This window comes from Acinonyx jubatus, chromosome A2 (assembly GCF_027475565.1).
Source record: "Acinonyx jubatus isolate Ajub_Pintada_27869175 chromosome A2, VMU_Ajub_asm_v1.0, whole genome shotgun sequence".
NCBI classification, from domain to species: Eukaryota; Metazoa; Chordata; class Mammalia; order Carnivora; family Felidae; genus Acinonyx; species Acinonyx jubatus.
Genome location: NC_069383.1, coordinates 6,257,948 through 6,275,385, shown reverse-complemented (window position 1 = coordinate 6,275,385; position 17,438 = coordinate 6,257,948). Strand labels below are relative to the sequence as shown.

The window sequence follows — 17,438 nt, the reverse complement described above, 5'->3', positions numbered from 1 at the left end:
CGCTCTCTCTCAAAATAAACAATTTTTTTAAAAAGAACTCAAAAAATGAAGACTTATTCCTATGTTTTCTTCTAAGCGTTTTATAGTTTGGCTTTTACATGACGTCTTTGATCCATTTTGAGTTAATTTTTGTGTATAGTGTGAGCTAAGGGTCAAACTTCATTCTTTTATGTGTGGTCCCTCTCTGTTCTAATCTTTACAAGTATCTTTTCCTGATCTGTCCTCACCCCATTATCCTGGTTATGATGTCTTTTGTAGAATGGAAACAGACTGCACTTCTCAATGGCAAGTTGTTCCTATAACTCTCTTTGTCTCTTTTGGACATCCTCAAGTCTCCATGGTGTTGGTGAGCCCATAATGGAGACTAACCAACCCTCAATCCTTCAGACAATGAAGGAGAAAGGATGTAAGAGAAGTCATCACATCAATCGTTTTAACCTTTAAAGCTAATCCCTTTCCTTAGAGACACCAAAGGCCTTCCGGAATTGCAAACAAGTAACAGGTTGACTAATTGTTTTCTCCTTCCTTGATCTAGCTGCCAATAAATACCAAAATCACTTGCAATACAAGTAACAGGAAGATAATGATGAGAAATACAAAAGCCACATAAGAACAAAAGAACAGGAAGTCAAGACGTAGTGATGGGGGGAATAATGAACCTCTCCTTCCAAGCCGCACACTATTCCCGATTCTATTCTTTCCCTCTGACCAGGAGCTCTCTCCTTTGCCCACGTTCCCCTTACCATCAAACCTGAGCTACACAGTGCTGCTCCCCTCCCCACTCCCAGGTTCCCCAGCCATCCTGACTGACCTTGTCCCCAGCCAGCTCCTCCCTCCTTTCCCCATAGAGATGGCTAGTAAGACCTTCTGACTAACTTAGGGGCTTCTCCCTCCCAAGCTATTCCATCTCTGGTTCCCTATTCTACATATGGGTCACATTCTCTGTTGTTGATGTTGGTGTCTGTCTCTACCAGCCCCTGCCTTTGTCCATGTAACTGTTTCGAGTGAGGCTGCTTACTTACTAGTAAACTTGCCCTGGTCTCTGGTCTCTGACCTCTGAAACTCGCCACCTACTTTTTTTTTTTTAATTTTTTAAGTTTATTTATTTATTTTGACAGAGAACAGAGCCCACGAGCGGGGAAGGGGCAGAAGGTGGGGGGCAGAGAGAATCCCCAAGCAGTCTTTGTGTGCAGTTAGCACAGAGTTCGATGTGGGGCTCAAACTCACAAACCGTGAGATCATGACCCGAGCCAAAGTCAAAAGCTGATGCTTAACTGACTGAGCCACCTAGGCACCCCCAGAAACTCACCACCTACTTTAACAGATGACGGCATTGTGCACGCAGCTCAAAATGGAGAAGATAGCACACAAGTCTCATGGAAGGTCCCCTGCGACAGGAGGAATGATAGGGAGACAGATCTAGGACCATGTGCTGTTTGGGAAAACAGACGTGGACTCTGGTCACTACAGTGGTGAAGGACTGAGGAGTTTCCAGACGTGGGTCCTTGAAGGTGTAACAAGAGCTTTCCTGGCTGCAGCAGCCAGAGCCCCATGCACGTCCTCACGCTGCTTTATGCCAACTGTGGAACCCCTGAGCTGCAGTTCCTCACCTTGGTCAGCCCATGCCTCGCCCTGTCCCTCCCTCCAGGGCGGGGTCCATGGAGCCATAAAGCTCAAGGAGTCAGAGGCAAAGGCTGGTAGCGGAGGCAAGCCCACAGGGGAACACACAGGTGCGTTCTGATGGGGGATGCAGGGGAAAGGGTGAAGGGGTGACTGGTGGGGATGGAAGCAGGGGGAGAAAGGTGTGGAGGGAAGGGGCAGGAGAAACACAGACACAAGAGGTGGGTGAGCCAGAATACAAGGGGCAAGAACCCAGAGGAAATGACTCCAGGGTGCAGCACACTCGTATGCAACATAAACCGCCCAGGGGTGAGATAGGAAAGGCACAGAGAGGGCATGGATGCTGTTCTCAGGGTGCTGGGGATGAGAAGTGGGGAAGAAGGGCATGCCTCACGTTTCCCGGCCTGGGCTCTCCCTGGCTACCAATTCTCCTTCCTCCTGGGGCTTCATTGCCATTGTCCACCTCACCGGCTGCCCGCTTGGATGTCAGAGTAGAAGATTGTACCAGGAAAGGTAAAAGCTAAAAGAACAGCCAAGTTCAGGTTGAAAGGACCACGGATCTCCTCCGCATCTCCCTCCTTAGCAAAGCAGAAAGAAATCTGGACCTAAGAGATTATTAAAAAAAGGGGGGGGGGGAGCCTGACCGAGAAGAAGAGACATACGGAGGAACTTAAATGCTTATCACTAAGTGAAAGAAGCCGATCTGGAAAGGCTGCGCAGTGTAGGGTTCCAGCTGCGTGACATCCCAGAGAAGGCAAAACTCTGGAGACAATAAAAGGGTCGGTGGTGGCCACAGGTTTGAGGGAAGGGAGGGATGAACGGATGGAGCACAGAGGATTTTTAGGCCAGAAAAACTGCTCTGTACAATACTATAATGATGGATGCATGTCATGGCACATTTGCCAAACCCCGTAGAATGTACAACAGCAAGGGTGACCCCTAATGTCGACTGTGGACTTTGGGTGACCTTGGTGTGTCAGTGTGAGTTCATAGATGATAGCAAATGACCCACTTTAGAGAAGAACATTGTTCATTGGGAAGCTGCATATGAGTAAGGGTCAGAGGTACCCGGAAAATCTCTGTATCTTGTGCTCAATTTTGCTGTGATCCTAGAACTGCTTTAAAAAGTAAAATCTACTAAAAAAAAGGGGCGGGGGGGTGAGCTTTGGCAAATTTAATAGCAGATCACACGCTCACCCCATGTCCTTTTGCTGGCTCTGGATTCACCCAGCAGTCCCGAAGTCTCCTGTGAGTCCCTAGGGCCCTCCCACCAGAGCCAGGGGAGAAGATGAGAAACCCAGAGGGGGCTCTAGTGGCTGCCCTGGGGGTGGGAAAATGATGTGAAAAGCCTGACACAGTCCCCCAAAATGGAAGGAGGAGAGGCATCTCCCTGAATGCCACCTGGGATGGCTCCACATTGCGTGGATGGTCTAGCAGCCGCAAGCTGAGGGCTCCACCAGAAGTGTCAAAACATTCTGGAGCAGGGCTGGCCACCCCGTCCACACCCTCAGAGCCACAGGTCTACAGCCTAATCACAGTCGAATTACTTTACATTGCTTCCATTTTTACGTATGTTGGTATCACAGATCGTATCTTCATAGTTGACTTTAAAAAGAAGAGTAGGGGCGCCTGGGTGGCTCAGTCAGTTTAGCATCCGACTCTTGACTTCGGCTCAGCTCATGATCTCATGGTTCTTGAGTTTGAGCCCTGCATCAGGCTGTCAGCGCAGAGCCTGCTTGGGATTTTCTCTCTCTCTCTCTCTGTCCCTCCCTGATTCATGCACTCTCTCTCTCTATCTCCCTCTCTCTCTCAAAATAAATAAATAAACTTAAAAAAAATTAAAAAGAAGAGTAGCTAGCATTTCTTGGGTGCTTCCTAGAAGGTAGGCATAGTTGTAAACACGTTATCTTTATTGTCCAATTTGTTTCTTGCATCAGTTCTAGAGGTAGCTGTCGCAGTCATTATTTCCATTGTGTAGTTGAAAAAGTGGAGACCCAGAGACCCTGAGCCACTTGCCCAAGGTCACACAGCTGGTCCTAGTGGTAACACATACGAGGACCCGAGGGCAAGCAGCCTGACCCTGGGGCTGACTCTTTGAACTTCTACACTGAATTTGAAAATGTATCTACATGAAAAATATCATATTGTATCAGAAATGTAGTTTTGCTGTCAATACCTAATGACACAACTAGCACTCAAGGTGGAAAGGTAAGAACCCAAAGTTCTGCCCTGCTGAGCAAATACACAGAAAAGGGCAAAATGAGTTCATTAGGTAAGAAAATGCACAGGACTCACAGAGGCCTGCAGATGAGCAAGGAGAGGGCAGAATTAGAATTGATGGGAAGCACAGACCTGAGCAGCATTGGGGCCCCAGCTGCCATGGAGGCCTGGCTCCCACTGGAATGGGTGAGGGAGGGGGCTGAGGCTGCAGGAAAACCACCCAGCCAAGGGACATCGCTGTGCAGGGCTCGTGGAAACTCACTTCCTCCCATAAAACAACTAAGTTCATCTCTGCTACTCCATTCCAGAGCCATGCAGCGAGAGACCCTGGCCCTTGGCTGGGCCATTGCCACCATCTTGGCGCTGCAGACAGTGGCCGCGACCAAGTGCACCCCACGGACCCTGCACCACAAGGCCAGGGTGTTCGAGGACCTGAGTGCCCAAGAGCTGAAGGCCGTGCGCAACTTCCTCTGGTCCCATAAGGAGCTGAGGCTGGAGCCTTCCCGAACACCGACCATGGCCAAGAACTCCGTGTTCCTCATTGAGATGCTGCTGCCCAAGAAGCAACACGTACTGAAATTTCTGGACAAAGGTGGAAGGCCTCCCGCACGGGAGGCACGTGCCGTCATCTTCTTCGGAGCCCAGGAGCACCCCAACATCACCGAGTTCGCTGTGGGGCCCCTGCCATGGCCCTACTACATGAGAGAGCTGCCCCCCAAGCCTGGGCACCAGGCCACCTGGGCCTCCAGGCCCATCTCCTCGGCGGAGTATGCCCTCCTGGGCCACGCCCTGAAGGAGGCCACGAAGCCCCTGCACCAGTTTTTCCTCGATACCACAGGCTTCTCCTACCAAGATTGTCACTCCCAATGCCTGACTTTCACAGATGTGGCGCCTCGGGGCCTGGCCTCCGGCGAGCGCCGCTCTTGGTTTATCTTGCAGCGCTTTGTAGAAGGCTACTTCTTGCACCCCACTGGGCTGGAGCTCCTCCTGGATCACAGAAGCACCGACGCCCAAAACTGGACGGTGGAGCGGGTCTGGTACAATGGGAAGTTCTACCGGAGCCCGGAAGAGCTGGCGCGGAAGTACGAGGACGGAGAGGTAGACGTGGTGGTTCTGGAGGACCCATCACCCAAGGGCAAGAGTGAAAAGAGCACGGAGGAACCACCCCTCTTCTCCTCCTACAAGCCACGTGGGGACTTCCCCACCCCCATCAATGTGACTGGCCCCCGCCTGGTCCAGCCCCAAGGTCCCCGCTACCAGCTGGAGGGCAACACCGTGCTCTACGGCGGCTGGAGCTTCTCCTTCAGGCTGCGTTCCTCCTCAGGGCTACAGGTCCTGAACGTGCACTTCGGGTGCGAGCGTGTAGCCTATGAGGTGAGCGTGCAGGAGGCGGTGGCGCTGTATGGAGGACACACGCCTGCGGGCATGCAGACCAAGTACATCGACGTGGGCTGGGGCTTGGGCAGCGTCACTCATGAGCTAGCCCCTGGCATCGACTGCCCGGACACAGCCACCTTCCTAGATGCCCTCCACTACTACGATGCCGATGACCCGGTGCGCTACCCCCGAGCCCTCTGTGTCTTTGAGATGCCCACGGGAGTGCCCCTCAGGCGACACTTCAATTCCAACTTCAGCGGCGGCTTCAACTTCTATGCAGGCTTGCAGGGCCAGGTGCTGGTGCTACGAACAACGTCAACAGTCTACAACTATGACTACATCTGGGACTTCATCTTCTACCCCAACGGGGTGATGGAGGCCAAGATGCATGCCACCGGCTACGTCCACGCCACCTTCTATACCCCAGAGGGGCTGCGCCATGGGACCCGCTTGCACACACACCTGCTTGGCAACATGCACACTCACTTAGTGCATTACCGCGTTGACCTGGATGTGGCAGGTAGGACTTGGGCTCTGGAAAGACCCTCCCACCAAACACTTGCATCATAAAATCAGGAGCCTTTGCTAGAAATCTGTGAGCCCCTGAAAAGCAGTGAATGTGACACCCTGCCCTTCCCCGGCAGGGGGGCTGCATTGGCCCCCCCGCAAGGGGATGGATTAGGCAGAAAGGTGCACTTGCAGAGGGTTACGGTGGAGACATTGCCTTGGAGTATAGGAAATGTCACTGCCCAGCACCCTAAGATGTCATCCACAATACTCCTTGTCTCCTGGATTGATGATGTCCCCATAGAATATGGCAGGGGCATCATGACAGACTTGGCTTGACCTCAAATCACTATCAGAACAGGCCTGACTCGGAGTCTTCTCGTTCCTCCACAGTTTCTTGGTTTTAATCCCTTCCTCCCACCCCTACAGCAAGCTCGGTGTGCATCCCTGAGATCCTCTGTGCTCCTCTCCTGGTGGTTTGCTCTCAGAGGGCATCTGGGATGGGAATCCGAGCACAGAATGAGGATATTTCAGGTCAGGGGGCTTGGTTCTCATCCTCCTTCTTCCTGCACACCTGTAGGCACCAAAAATAGCTTCCAGACCCTGCAGATGAAGCTAGAAAATATCACCAATCCCTGGAGCCCCAGACACCAGCTGGTGCAGCCGACCCTGGAGCAGACAAGTTACCACCGGGAGCGCCAGGCGGCCTTTCGCTTCAGACAGCCTCTGCCCAAGTACCTGCTCTTTGCCAGCCCCAGGGAGAACCACTGGGGCCATAAGCGCAGCTACCGACTTCAGATCCACTCTATGGCCGACCAGGTGCTGCCCCTGGGTTGGCAGGAGGAACAGGCTATCACCTGGGCCAGGTAAGGGAGGCCTGGGAGGCAGAGAAGGGCCCCAGGCTCCTCTCAGCGTTCAAATGTCTGTGTGCGTCCATGTTTCTATCTACGAGATTCTGAGTCCTCTCGGTGGTGTCTCTGGATCTGCGAGCACGTGTGTGTCTGGGGCTCTGTGTTTGGGGAGGGGGGAGGGGGGGAGGGCCCTGCCAAGCACCAGAGCCTCGGTTGACGGTCGGTCAGTCTGGCTGACGCCCCGGAGATGATCTCACATTTGGGGGAAGGCAGTAACTTTCCGCCATCGTTCGGAAGGGCTGGGAGGTTCCTTGGCCCGCAAAGCCACCTGGTGTCTCTTCTGGGCAGGTACCCCCTGGCCGTGACCAAGTACCGGGAATCAGAAGTGTGCAGCAGCAGCATCTATAACCAGAATGACCCTTGGGACCCACCTGTGGTCTTTGAGGAGTTTCTTAAAAACAATGAGAACATCGAAAATGAGGTACTGGCCCCGCCTTCCCCAAGCCCTAGCCCGAGACCAGATCTGTGCCCGGTTCCAAGATGGACGGCAGCCACTCGCCGTGTGGCGGGCAAGCTCAGTGGTCTGCCCCTTAAAAATGGGGTCTGAGGGGGGCGCCTGGGTGGCTCAGTCGGTTGAGCTTCTGACTTCAGCTCAGGTCATGATCTCACAGCTCGTGGGTTCAAGCCCCGCATCAGGCTCTGTGCTGGCAGCTCAGAGCCTGGAGCCTGCCTCGGATTCTGTGTCTCCTCTCTCTGACCCTCCCCCACTCACACTTTGTCTCACTCTGTTTCTCAAAAACAAATAAATGTAAAAAAAAATTTTTTTAATGGGGTCTGAGGGGGCTGCCCACCCCTCTCCTCTCTGAGCTTCCCCTGCCCTGCCCACCCCTCTTTCCCACAGGACTTGGTGGCCTGGGTCACAGTGGGCTTCCTGCACATCCCCCACTCAGAGGACATCCCTAACACTGCCACACCAGGGAACTCCGTGGGTTTCCTGCTCCGGCCTTTCAACTTCTTCGATGAGGACCCATCCCTGGCGTCCAGAGACCCCGTGATCGTGTGGCCGCGGGACGATGGCCCCAACTACGTGCAGCGCTGGATCCCTGAGGAGGAGGGGGACTGCTTAATGCCTGACCCTTTTAGTTATAATGGGACTTACAGGCCTGTGTGAAGGACCCCCAGCTAACCCCACCTAGAAGCCCAAGTGTCCCCCAGGGACAGGCAACAAACCCCTCAGGCTCCACTCCTTGTGCTGCTTCTTGCGGGAGGCACAGGGGGCGAGGCCACGCAGTAGGTCATGCATGTGAAATACACTCAGATGAGAAAGCAAGTGGCCTTGACCTCCCTTCACCTTGGTCCACTCCACCCCAGAAAAGACCTCTATTACTAGGGCAAATGACACTCACCGAAATACTAAATTTACCTAGCAGATTGGCTTTAAAAAATAGACCGACAGCTGCGTCTTGGGAGTCTGCCGGGGCCTCTGGGATGTCGCTGATGGGCATGCAAAGTGATTCAGCCAAGGAAGACGCTGCAGAAAGCACCTTTACCCCGTGACACACTGATCCAACTCCTAGGGCTTTAACGCAGAGATCTAGCTACCAACACGGTGAAAACATGTGCATGTGTGATTCACTACGGTAGCGTCCGTGACAGCCAAGTCTGGAAGCAACCCAAATATCCACCTACTAGTGAGATCCTGCAGGTCTGAATAAACAATGCTGCATCCACACAACGCAATTCCAGGTGATTGTGAAAGAAGTTGTATGGGCGAGGACATTCTCTGCACTGGTGGAGAAAGGTCTTCGGGGTCTATACATGCCCTAGAAAGACAGGCAGGAAGATACTAATGAAATTGGTTGCCTGTCACACACAATTAGTGTGTAACAAAATACCATGGGTTGGGTGCCTTATAAACAGCAGAAGTTTATGGCTCGCAGTTCTGGAGGCTGAAGTCCAAGATCAGGGAGCCAGCGTGGGCAGGGGGAGGGCCCTGCTCTGGGTTGCAGACCTGATTTCTGGATGTATCCTCACTCGGAGGAAGAGGGAGGGGGGTGGAAGGGTGGAGCAGAGGGAAGGACGGGGAGGGCGGGGCAATGGAGGGGCAGGTCAGTTTCTGGGTTCCTCCAGCCCCTGCCCACCCTAGGGAGAGCAATAATCACCCACACAGCCACTGCCAGGGTGCCTTCTCTCCAGTGCTGACTTCTTGTTGTTGTTTTCAATGTTTATTTATTTTTGAGAGAGACAGAGACAGAGAGACAGAGTGCAAGTGGGGAAGGGGCAGAGAGAGAGAAGGAGACAGAATCTGAAGCACACTCCAGGCTCTGAGCTGTCAGCACAGAGCCCGACGTGGGGCTTGAATCCACAACCCGCGAGATTATGACCTGAGCCAAAGTCGGATGCTTCACCAACTGAGCCACCCAGGCGCCCCTAAAATTTGGATTTTAATGGTTTCGAATGGGTACTATATTCTCAGGATTAAAAAATAAAAACATGATCTCGCGGTTCGTGAGTTCAAGCCCCGCGTCAGGCTCTGTGCTGACAGCTCGGAGCCTGGAGCCTACTTCGGATTCTGTGTCTCCCTCTCTCTTGGCCCCACCCCTGCTCATGCTCTGTCTCTCTCTTAAAAATAAATAAAACATGAAAAATAAATAAATAAATAAATAAATAAAATCCAAATTTTAAAAGAGAAAGGGAGGGGAACGGGAGGGACTCCCGTTGCTCATTGATGGAACTGATGGAGAAAGCAGCCTGCTTCTTCCTGGGTCCCTACCTCTCCCCAGACTTTCTCCTCCAATCCCAAAGAGAAGGCATGGGGAATATAATCAGCCCACAGATGCAGCTCTCTCTTCCCTATCACACCCCTGAATGAAGATCTGGGAGTTGGCCAACCCGTCCCATTCCTGTTCTTCATCATCCATCCAATTGTGGGGGGAGGGGTAGCCATCATTTTCTCCTTGCCCTGTACCTCACTGGTAGGAAGATCTGAGACTGGAGTTTGGGCTTTGGAGGGGCTAGAGAAAAGCTCCCCCACTTCCCTTATCTACTGTAGTCTCCCCTAAAGAGAAGCTGCGTGGGCTCGTCCACTAGGCTGGGGGACCCACCCCTAGCTGACCATTAGTGTGACCTTGCTTTCCTTTGCCATATTGTTCTGGTTGCCTGTTCCTACCCAGGGAATCTGGTGGGAAGGCGTGGCTGTGGTCCGGGCAACATTAGTCTGGGTTCCCTGGTGCCCAAGGGATGTTAATTAAGCAAACAAACGTTCGTTGTGCTTCATATTCCAGGAACCCGGGAAGCTTTTATTTGTATGGCAGTAAAAAGGTGAAAGAGCCCAAACATTATAGGATTTGAACAAAGCACTTTTATAACAACTGATACAATATTTAAAATCAACAAAGTTTTTCTCAGCCATCTTTAAAATTGGGGGGTGGGGGGCGATGAGCCTGGGTGGCTCAGTTGTTTAAGCCTCCAACTTAGGTTCAGATCCTGACCTCACGGTCCGGGAGTTTGAGCCCCGAGTTGGGCTCCGCCCTGACAGCTCAGAGCCTGGAGCCTACTTCAGATTCTGTGTCTCCCTCTCTCTCTGCCTCTCCCCCACTCACAATCTGTATCTCTCTCTCTCAAAATAAATAAATTAATTTAAAAAAAAACTTAAAAAAACAAACCCCAAAGGATGAGAACAAGGCCTGGAAAAGTCCCAAGAGAATGGGTTTTCAGTGTCTATGGATCTTCTGTAAAGCCCAAAGCTGATAGTATTAAGCATATAGAACCTCCACTTATTTTTTAAAAAAATTTTTAACATTTATCTATTTTTGAGAGAGAGAGGCAGAACGTGAACAGGGAAGGGGGAGAGAGAGAGGGAGACACAGAATCCGAAGCAGGCTCTGGGCTCCGAGCTGTCAGCACAAAGCCCCACGCGGGGCCCGAACCCACAAACCACAAGATCATGACCTGAGCTGAAGTCAGGTGCTCAACCGACTGAGCCACCCAGGCGCCCCTAGGACTCCTGTGTATTTTTAATGTAAGACCTAAAATTTCATGTACTTCCTCGACATCTTTGAGCATCATACGACCCCAAAGTTCCAACCATGAGTTCCCTGCTCTCTGCATATATGTCCCTGACCCAGCAAGAGAGGGTCCCCATACAGCTCCCTGCTCTCCACCTTGTCCTCAACCTAATGGGCCTCACTTATCTGCCATCTGCCATCTGCCATCTGCCATCCAGAGCCCAAGCACAGCCTGAACAGGCCACATCAGCAGAAAAATGTTTCCTCAATCCCTCTCCCACCCCAGCCTGGCCTCCAGGAGCCTGTGCAGAGAGCAGGCAGGGAGGGGAAGCCAACCCAACTTATCTCCAGGCCAGGACCTTGGGCCTGGGAGGAGAGGAAAACCTTGGAGTGGATGACAGAAGGGACTTTTAAATTAACCTGATGGGGCTGTTTAACATCCGAACGTAATCAAAAAGCGATTGTAAGATTTGCTGCCAGTGTCATTAGGGCCAGGATAAATGAACCAGCCGGATACAGGAAGCAGAAACCCTGGGGTACTAGCACAGAGACCCCCGAGTTCACGGGGCGGGAGGAACTAAGAAGAAGGCAGGCACCGGGCAATAGCAGATAAGTTACTTCCAGTCCAGGACCAGGGACAGCGAAAGGAAAAGGTGTTCCCAGACCCAGTGGCCAGGCTCAACAGGGGAAGCTGGACCTCTGCAGGCCTGTCCGTCCCTGCTGGAGAGAGAGGAGGGCAAAGACACCACCCCCCTCCCCAGTCAGTCTCCCACCAGGGCCTCCCGCTGGTGGAACTTCTAGCTTAGGAGCCACAGCTGCAGGACCTGTCCCCAGAGAGACAGAACAGAGGAGAGGGACCTAGGAAGGGTCTTGGGAACAGAACCAGTTGAAAGGCAGCAAACGAAGAGGGGGACCCTCTGTTCCCACCTTGCACCCCATCCAGCTCCGATTGTTCAGTAAATTGGCTCAGAGCCACGTTGGCCCCTAGGAAACAGGACCAGTGGTGGTCAGATAGTGCCAGGGTCATCTGGACCCAAAGACAGGTCCACTCAGTGGTCCTTGGGGTCAATCTCCCCGAGGAGGAGCCCTGACCACACCCTTTGGTGTAAGCAGACTGTTCCACCCAGGTCATGAGCACATCCCATAATTTGCCTCCTGTGTGCACAGGCTGGCCCAAGGCCCCAGCAGCTCACAGACCCCAGAATATAAGGTCGGCGACAGGGAAACTCTCAGAGCTGCCCAGACATCTCTGCGTGTTTGGTTAGGGGGTGGGGGACGGGTGGCAGATGTACCCAGGAGGGGGACCCTAGTTACACACGCCTCCATCCACCCATACTTGCCAGAGACTCAGACTCTGGGAAAATGGAACGGGATTGGTTCTATGCATCCCACCCCCCACCCCCCCAAGACAGGGCCAAAGTCCCAGCGCTTCCTGGAAAGAAATGCTGGCAGGCACCCCCATCTGCAACAGCAGAAGGAGAAACACAGGGCTGGGTTCCGAGTAGGAAGAGACACCCCCAGCCCGCCCCCAACCTTCTTTGCAAAAGAGTACAAAGATCCCACCAAGAGAAAAGAAGAGAGAAAAACGGATTTACGCTCCCTCCCCCCTCCTCCAGCCCCAGCACATTTCCTTCCCGAGGAAAACAGAATACTGCTGTGTCTTGCTCCACTCCAGGTGGAGATGCAACTACAGAAAGCTTGGAGTGAATCTGGTTGCTTTACATAACAAAAAGGAAGCCAGACAATTTAGAGAAACAAGAACCTGTTGCGTTTAGAGGCCTTTCAGGGAAGGCAGCCTCAGCTTTGGGGAGGCTGGGGGGTGGGGAGAGGGGAGGGCACATAGAAACCCTTGTCTCAGAACCAGCAGGTACTGGGATTCCTTTAAGAATTTTTCCATTGTTGGGGCGCCTGGGTGGCTCAGTCGGTTGGGCATCCGACTTCGCTCAGGTCGTGATCTCACGGTTCGTGGGTTCCAGCCCCGCATCAGGCTCTGTGCTGACGGCTCAGAGCCTGGAGCCTGCTTTGGATTCTGTGTCTGCCTCTCTCTCTGCCCCTAACCCACTCGCATTCTGTCTCTGTCTCTCTCAAAAATAAACATTAAAAAAAATTAAAAAATAATGATGCTTCCTGGGGCACCTGTGTGGATCTGTCACTTGAGCGTCCAACTCTTGATTTCGTCCCAGGGTCATGGGATTCAGCCCCACGTCGGAGCCTGCTTGGGATTTTCTCTCTCCTTCTGCCCTTCTGCCCCACTCATGCTCTCTCTCTCTCTCTCTCTCTCTCTCTCAAGTAAAATTTATTGGGGCTTCTGGGTGGCTCAGTCGATTAAGCGTCCAACTTCGGCTCACGTCATGATCTCGCAGTTCGTGAGTTCAAGCCCCACCTCAGGTTCTGTGCTGATAGCTCGGAGCCCGGAGCCTGCTTCAGATTCTGTGTCTCCCCTTCTCTCTCTGTCCCTCCCCCACTCATGCTCTGTCTCTCTCTCTCTGTCAAAAATAAGTAAAAACATTAAAAAAAAAAAAGAATTTTCTCGTTGTCTTTTTAAGAATAAAAAGGATAAAGAGTTAGGTGGCAGGGGCTTCCTGGTTTCTAGGTCCTAATCACAGGAAGTAAGACTCTAACCTCAGCGGCCCAGGGGCAGGTGCAGGGCCTGGCCTGGCCCCAGCTCTGCCAATCCACACCCATGAATCTGCTCAAGTCCCACAACCTGGGAGACCCGCGATGCCAGGCTGATTCCAAGCTCCTTCCTCCCAGTCCTGAGGTACACAGCTTCTGGACTGGGGGTGTGTTTCCTGCACCCCCCCCACCCTGATCTTGTTTCTTCTTCCAACTCAATCTTCTTTTTTTTTTTTTTTTTTTAAATGTTGCACTGAGAGAGTGCAAGCAGGGGAAGGGCAGAGGGAGAAGGACAGAGGATCCAAAGCGGGCTTTGCGCTGACAGGCTGACAGCAGCCAGCCCGACATGGGGGTCGAACTCACGAACTGCACTCCGCAAGATTATGACCTGAACCAAAGTCAGAGGCTTAACGGACTGAGCCACCCAGGAGCCCCGGCCAGCCCAATCTTCTTAACATCCACCGCCCCGCTGCCCTTGACCCTGGGCTGCTCTGTCTGCCCTCTCCTCTCCTCCCCTCCCCACCAGGGAAAACCAAGGCTGTGCGTCAGTGTGATGAATCCCACCACTGCCCACGCAGCACCCACCTCCCCACACACACGCCACCAAAGCGGCAGGCGGTCCACCTCTGCTCTGGGGTAAAAGCTGGAGAAACCATCTTCCCGCTCTTCTTCGTGCTCCCCCCAAAGCCTCCACTACCTCTGCTTAGTGACCTAAGGCCACGTCCATCACAAAGGCCCCCGTGGCAGCACCATGTCAGGGCTGGAAGCTGTTCTGCCTCCCTGTGTACCGACCGAACGGAGCCCAGAGAAAGAAGGCAGATGCCGGGTCACACACTGTCCCGGGGAGTAACCCTAGGTGCCCTATGCCCAGGTGCCACCAAATCTCTGGAATTTCTGAAACTCCAGGACTCGTGTTTTTTGCAGGTTTGAGCTCGACTTTCGACAGTGCTGGTCATTTCGGGTTTGCACCGGCGGTCAGCGGAAGGAAGCATTAATAAGCTCGCCCACAGGAGCCTCCTTCGCCAGCGGCTCAAAAGGCCACAAATCCATTTGTTCCAGCCCTGCCGCCAGGTTAGGCTCCCTTGGTGTTCATTTCCTGCTCAGTGAGGCAGTGACTCATCGCCCCCCACCTCGTCTCCTGCGCTATTGCTCTGAGACCAGAGTGTGCAGAAGAAGAGGTCACATGGAACCCTTTATTTAGTCCTCAACCTGGTGGGTGGGGTGGGGAGAACTGCCAGCAGGGATAGCTAGAAAGAGCCCCAGCTGGTTCTGGGAGCACACCTGACAGGAAAGACTCAGGGCAGTCAGGAGTTCCTGGACGTCTCAGAGGTCCACTGACATCTAGGACTCTGGAGCCCTCACTTCGTCGCCGGCGAAAAGATGGCTTGGGACTGGGATCAAAGTAGCAAGTTGGAATGCAGATCGCTGCTGGCAGAAGCAGGACAGGCCAGGAAAGAAAGCATCCCAGGTCCCAGCTCTGCGGGGCGCGTTCTTCCAAAGAAGTGCCATCTGATAGGTGTCCACCAGGTGGCGCAGCACACCTTCGCCGTGCAAACCCAGGCGTTTGAGTTTCACTGTCCAGCCCGCAGAGATTAACGCAGCTGGCTGGAAAGGCCTGCAGGTACAAGGCTATAGCTTGACCAAATACCACAGAATCATAATGTTTTCATTAGGACTAAGTTCAGCTGAATGTAACAGAAAAAAAAAATGCCAGTGGCTTGACAAGAGAGGTTTTCTTTGTTTCTAGGTAAAAAAGCAGTCCAGGGCTGGTATAGAATCTCCAGGAAGGTGTTGGAAATGCAGACTCTTTTCTCTTCACCACAGCCGCCCAGGATTCGGCTGTTGGCTTCCTAGTCCAAAGTGGCTGCTAGAGCTCCAGCCGTCGCATCTACCAGGCTGTAGGATAGAGAAAGGAAGAGAAAGGCATGGCCCTATGTTCTAAGGAACTTTCCCAGAATTCAGAGACGTGACTTCTACTTGTAACTTATTGGCTAGATAGGGAGGCCGGTGACTGCAGTCTTTTACCTGAGCCTTGCTACCTCCAAATAATTTCAGGGTTCAGTTTGGAAGAAGAACGTGAGAATGGAGAGCTGAAAGGAGCTAGCAATGTCGGCCACATGTTACTGTATGCCAGTGAAAATTCCTTTATAGCCACACAGCATATTTTCCAACCCCTGGAAACAGGGATGACTGAGGACTCCCTCGCTGCCCAGTGTAGTTGACATGACTCCCAAATGCATATGCCCCGTGTCCGAATTCTCCTCCTAAACTCCAAGATCTGCACGTCTACCTGCATGTCTGCAAGAATCTCACATCCAACACGTCCAAGCCAGCTCATCCCTCCCGCCCCCCACTCCCCATCCACCTGCTCCTTCTGCGTTCCCAGCTGGAGGATCTCATTATCACGTCCCTGTCACCCAAGCCAAGAACCAGGAAGCCGCCCTGAGCACTTCCCTCCCCTCCACACTCCATCTCTTTCTTTATCCCACAGACCACTTTTTGACATTTCAGGAATTCATGGCACCTTTCCTTTCCCATGATGACTTCCTGTTCATCATCCCCGGCCTGAGGTGTGCCCTTGCCTCACTTCCTCCAGACCATCTTCCACTGTGCTTCCAGAGGGATCACTCTAAAATCCGAGTCAATTGAGGGTTGATGGAGGGTGGGAGGGAGGGGAGGGTGGGTGATGGGTATTGAGGAGGGCACCTTTTGGGATGAGCACTGGGTGTTGTATGGAAACCAATTTGACAATAAATTTCATATACTGAAAAATAAATAAATAAATAAATAAATAAAATCCGAATCAAACTATGTCACCCTCTTGATGAAAATCTCAATAGCTCCCCACTGTCCTCAGGGAGAAAATTCAAACATGAACATCTTTAACATGATTTATCAAGACATTCAGGATATGGCCTGTCCTTACATCCCCTCGATAATGGTTAGCACCTAATAAGCACTCACTACCATGTGCTCAGGCAAGTGGCACCACGTCTCATCCTACAGCAACTCTCTGAGGCAGTGGCAACAGCTGGGTGTTTAATTATTCAGCAAACATTCACATGCCTTCAGGATGCACTTCCCCACTCCACTGAAGCTGAACTTGACCCCATGACTTGCTTTGGCCAATGGAATGCTAGTGGACAGAACAGAAACGGAAACATTAAATATGCTGGCACAGTTTGGCTCCTTGCTTGCTCTCCAGAACCCCGGGGTAAGAAAAGCTTCCCCAGAAAGCTTTCACCCTGTGCCCCAGAACAGACAGGTGGATCACATCTGAACTCAGTCCAAACCCAGGCACCCCCACAGCCCAAAGCTTAGCAGTCCGTCCGCACCCACCCTGGATCCGCTGAGCCACAGTCATCTGAGACCCTAGAGTTTGAGAATAAAGACTGGTTCTGTTATCAGTCACTGAGTGTGAGGACTATTTGTTACACAGCATTACTATGATAATAGCTGACTAGCGCAGGTAGGTATCATTATCCCCCGTTTCCAGAGGAACCAAAACCTTGGGCCCTTTGTGCCTCCTGCTGCCTCTGCCTGCTCTTCTGTGCCCCGAGTGCAGCCCGTGCTTGCCCAGCCGCCCTCCACTCGGCGCCATTTTTGTTGCCTGCTCACCCACCTGCCTCGCTAGACTGAAGCTCAGGGCTCACCTTCCCACCCCAGGAGTACCCCTCCCAGGGCTGAAACAGAGCATGCACTTAATTGATGATGAATTTCGACTGTGCTCTGATGTTTCCAGCTTGATGACGGGAAAGATCTCTCCTCTCTGTGCCAGAGGGAGCTGCTTCAACTGCTCCCGACCCTCAGGCAGGACAGGGGAGTCCCGGGTTTAGAGACCTCTCCAGAGGCCAGACAGCTTTTACTCCTAAGGATAATGTCCTCCTGGCCTGGAGGAAGAGCCTTCCACTCAGGACAGCAAAGCCCCCGCAGAGCATTAACCCTGGTACCAGTACTCACAGCCTGCCCGTCTATGCCCTGCAGCCCGGCCAGACAGTACTCAGTGACCTTTCCTTCTTTCACAGACCCTGGGGGCTCCTTTGATATTTGCAGAGAACTGTGGGTCCCTGGCTCCAAACCACACTAGAGAGGCCCCAGCCCTTGACGTACTCATGGCTTTGTGGGAAGCACTGATTTCTGAAGACGTGACTGGAAACCATGGTGGAAATGCAGAGAATCTTCCTCCCCAGGTACTTGGATATGGCAGGGGTGCAGCTGGCAGTGAAGGAGTGTCTGGCAG

The 17,438-nt window shown here is 52.7% G+C and overlaps 1 protein-coding gene across 1 annotated transcript; it reads left to right on the top strand.

Annotated features, from left to right (window-relative positions):
* Positions 1–1,571: 1,571 nt before the first annotated feature.
* Positions 1,572–8,315, top strand: AOC1 (amine oxidase copper containing 1). The gene is made up of 5 exons (XM_053217870.1): positions 1,572–1,730; positions 4,149–5,737; positions 6,305–6,590; positions 6,924–7,056; positions 7,477–8,315. The coding sequence occupies exons 2-5, from the start codon at positions 4,153–4,155 to the stop codon at positions 7,744–7,746; spliced, it is 2,274 nt and encodes a 757-aa protein (XP_053073845.1). The 5' UTR covers positions 1,572–1,730; positions 4,149–4,152; the 3' UTR covers positions 7,747–8,315.
* The last annotated feature ends 9,123 nt before the right edge of the window (positions 8,316–17,438 follow it).

What these genes read in the sequence shown, in the direction of transcription:
- AOC1 (XM_053217870.1), top strand. Translation starts at nt 4,153, where the DNA reads ATGCAGCGAGAGACCCTGGCCCTTGGCTGGGCCATTGCCACCATCTTG. An exon ending in CGTTGACCTGGATGTGGCAG is followed by an intron (nt 5,738 to 6,304) that starts GTAGGACTTGGG and finishes GCACACCTGTAG; the next exon opens with GCACCAAAAATAGCTTCCAG. An exon ending in ATGAGAACATCGAAAATGAG is followed by an intron (nt 7,057 to 7,476) that starts GTACTGGCCCCG and finishes TCTTTCCCACAG; the next exon opens with GACTTGGTGGCCTGGGTCAC.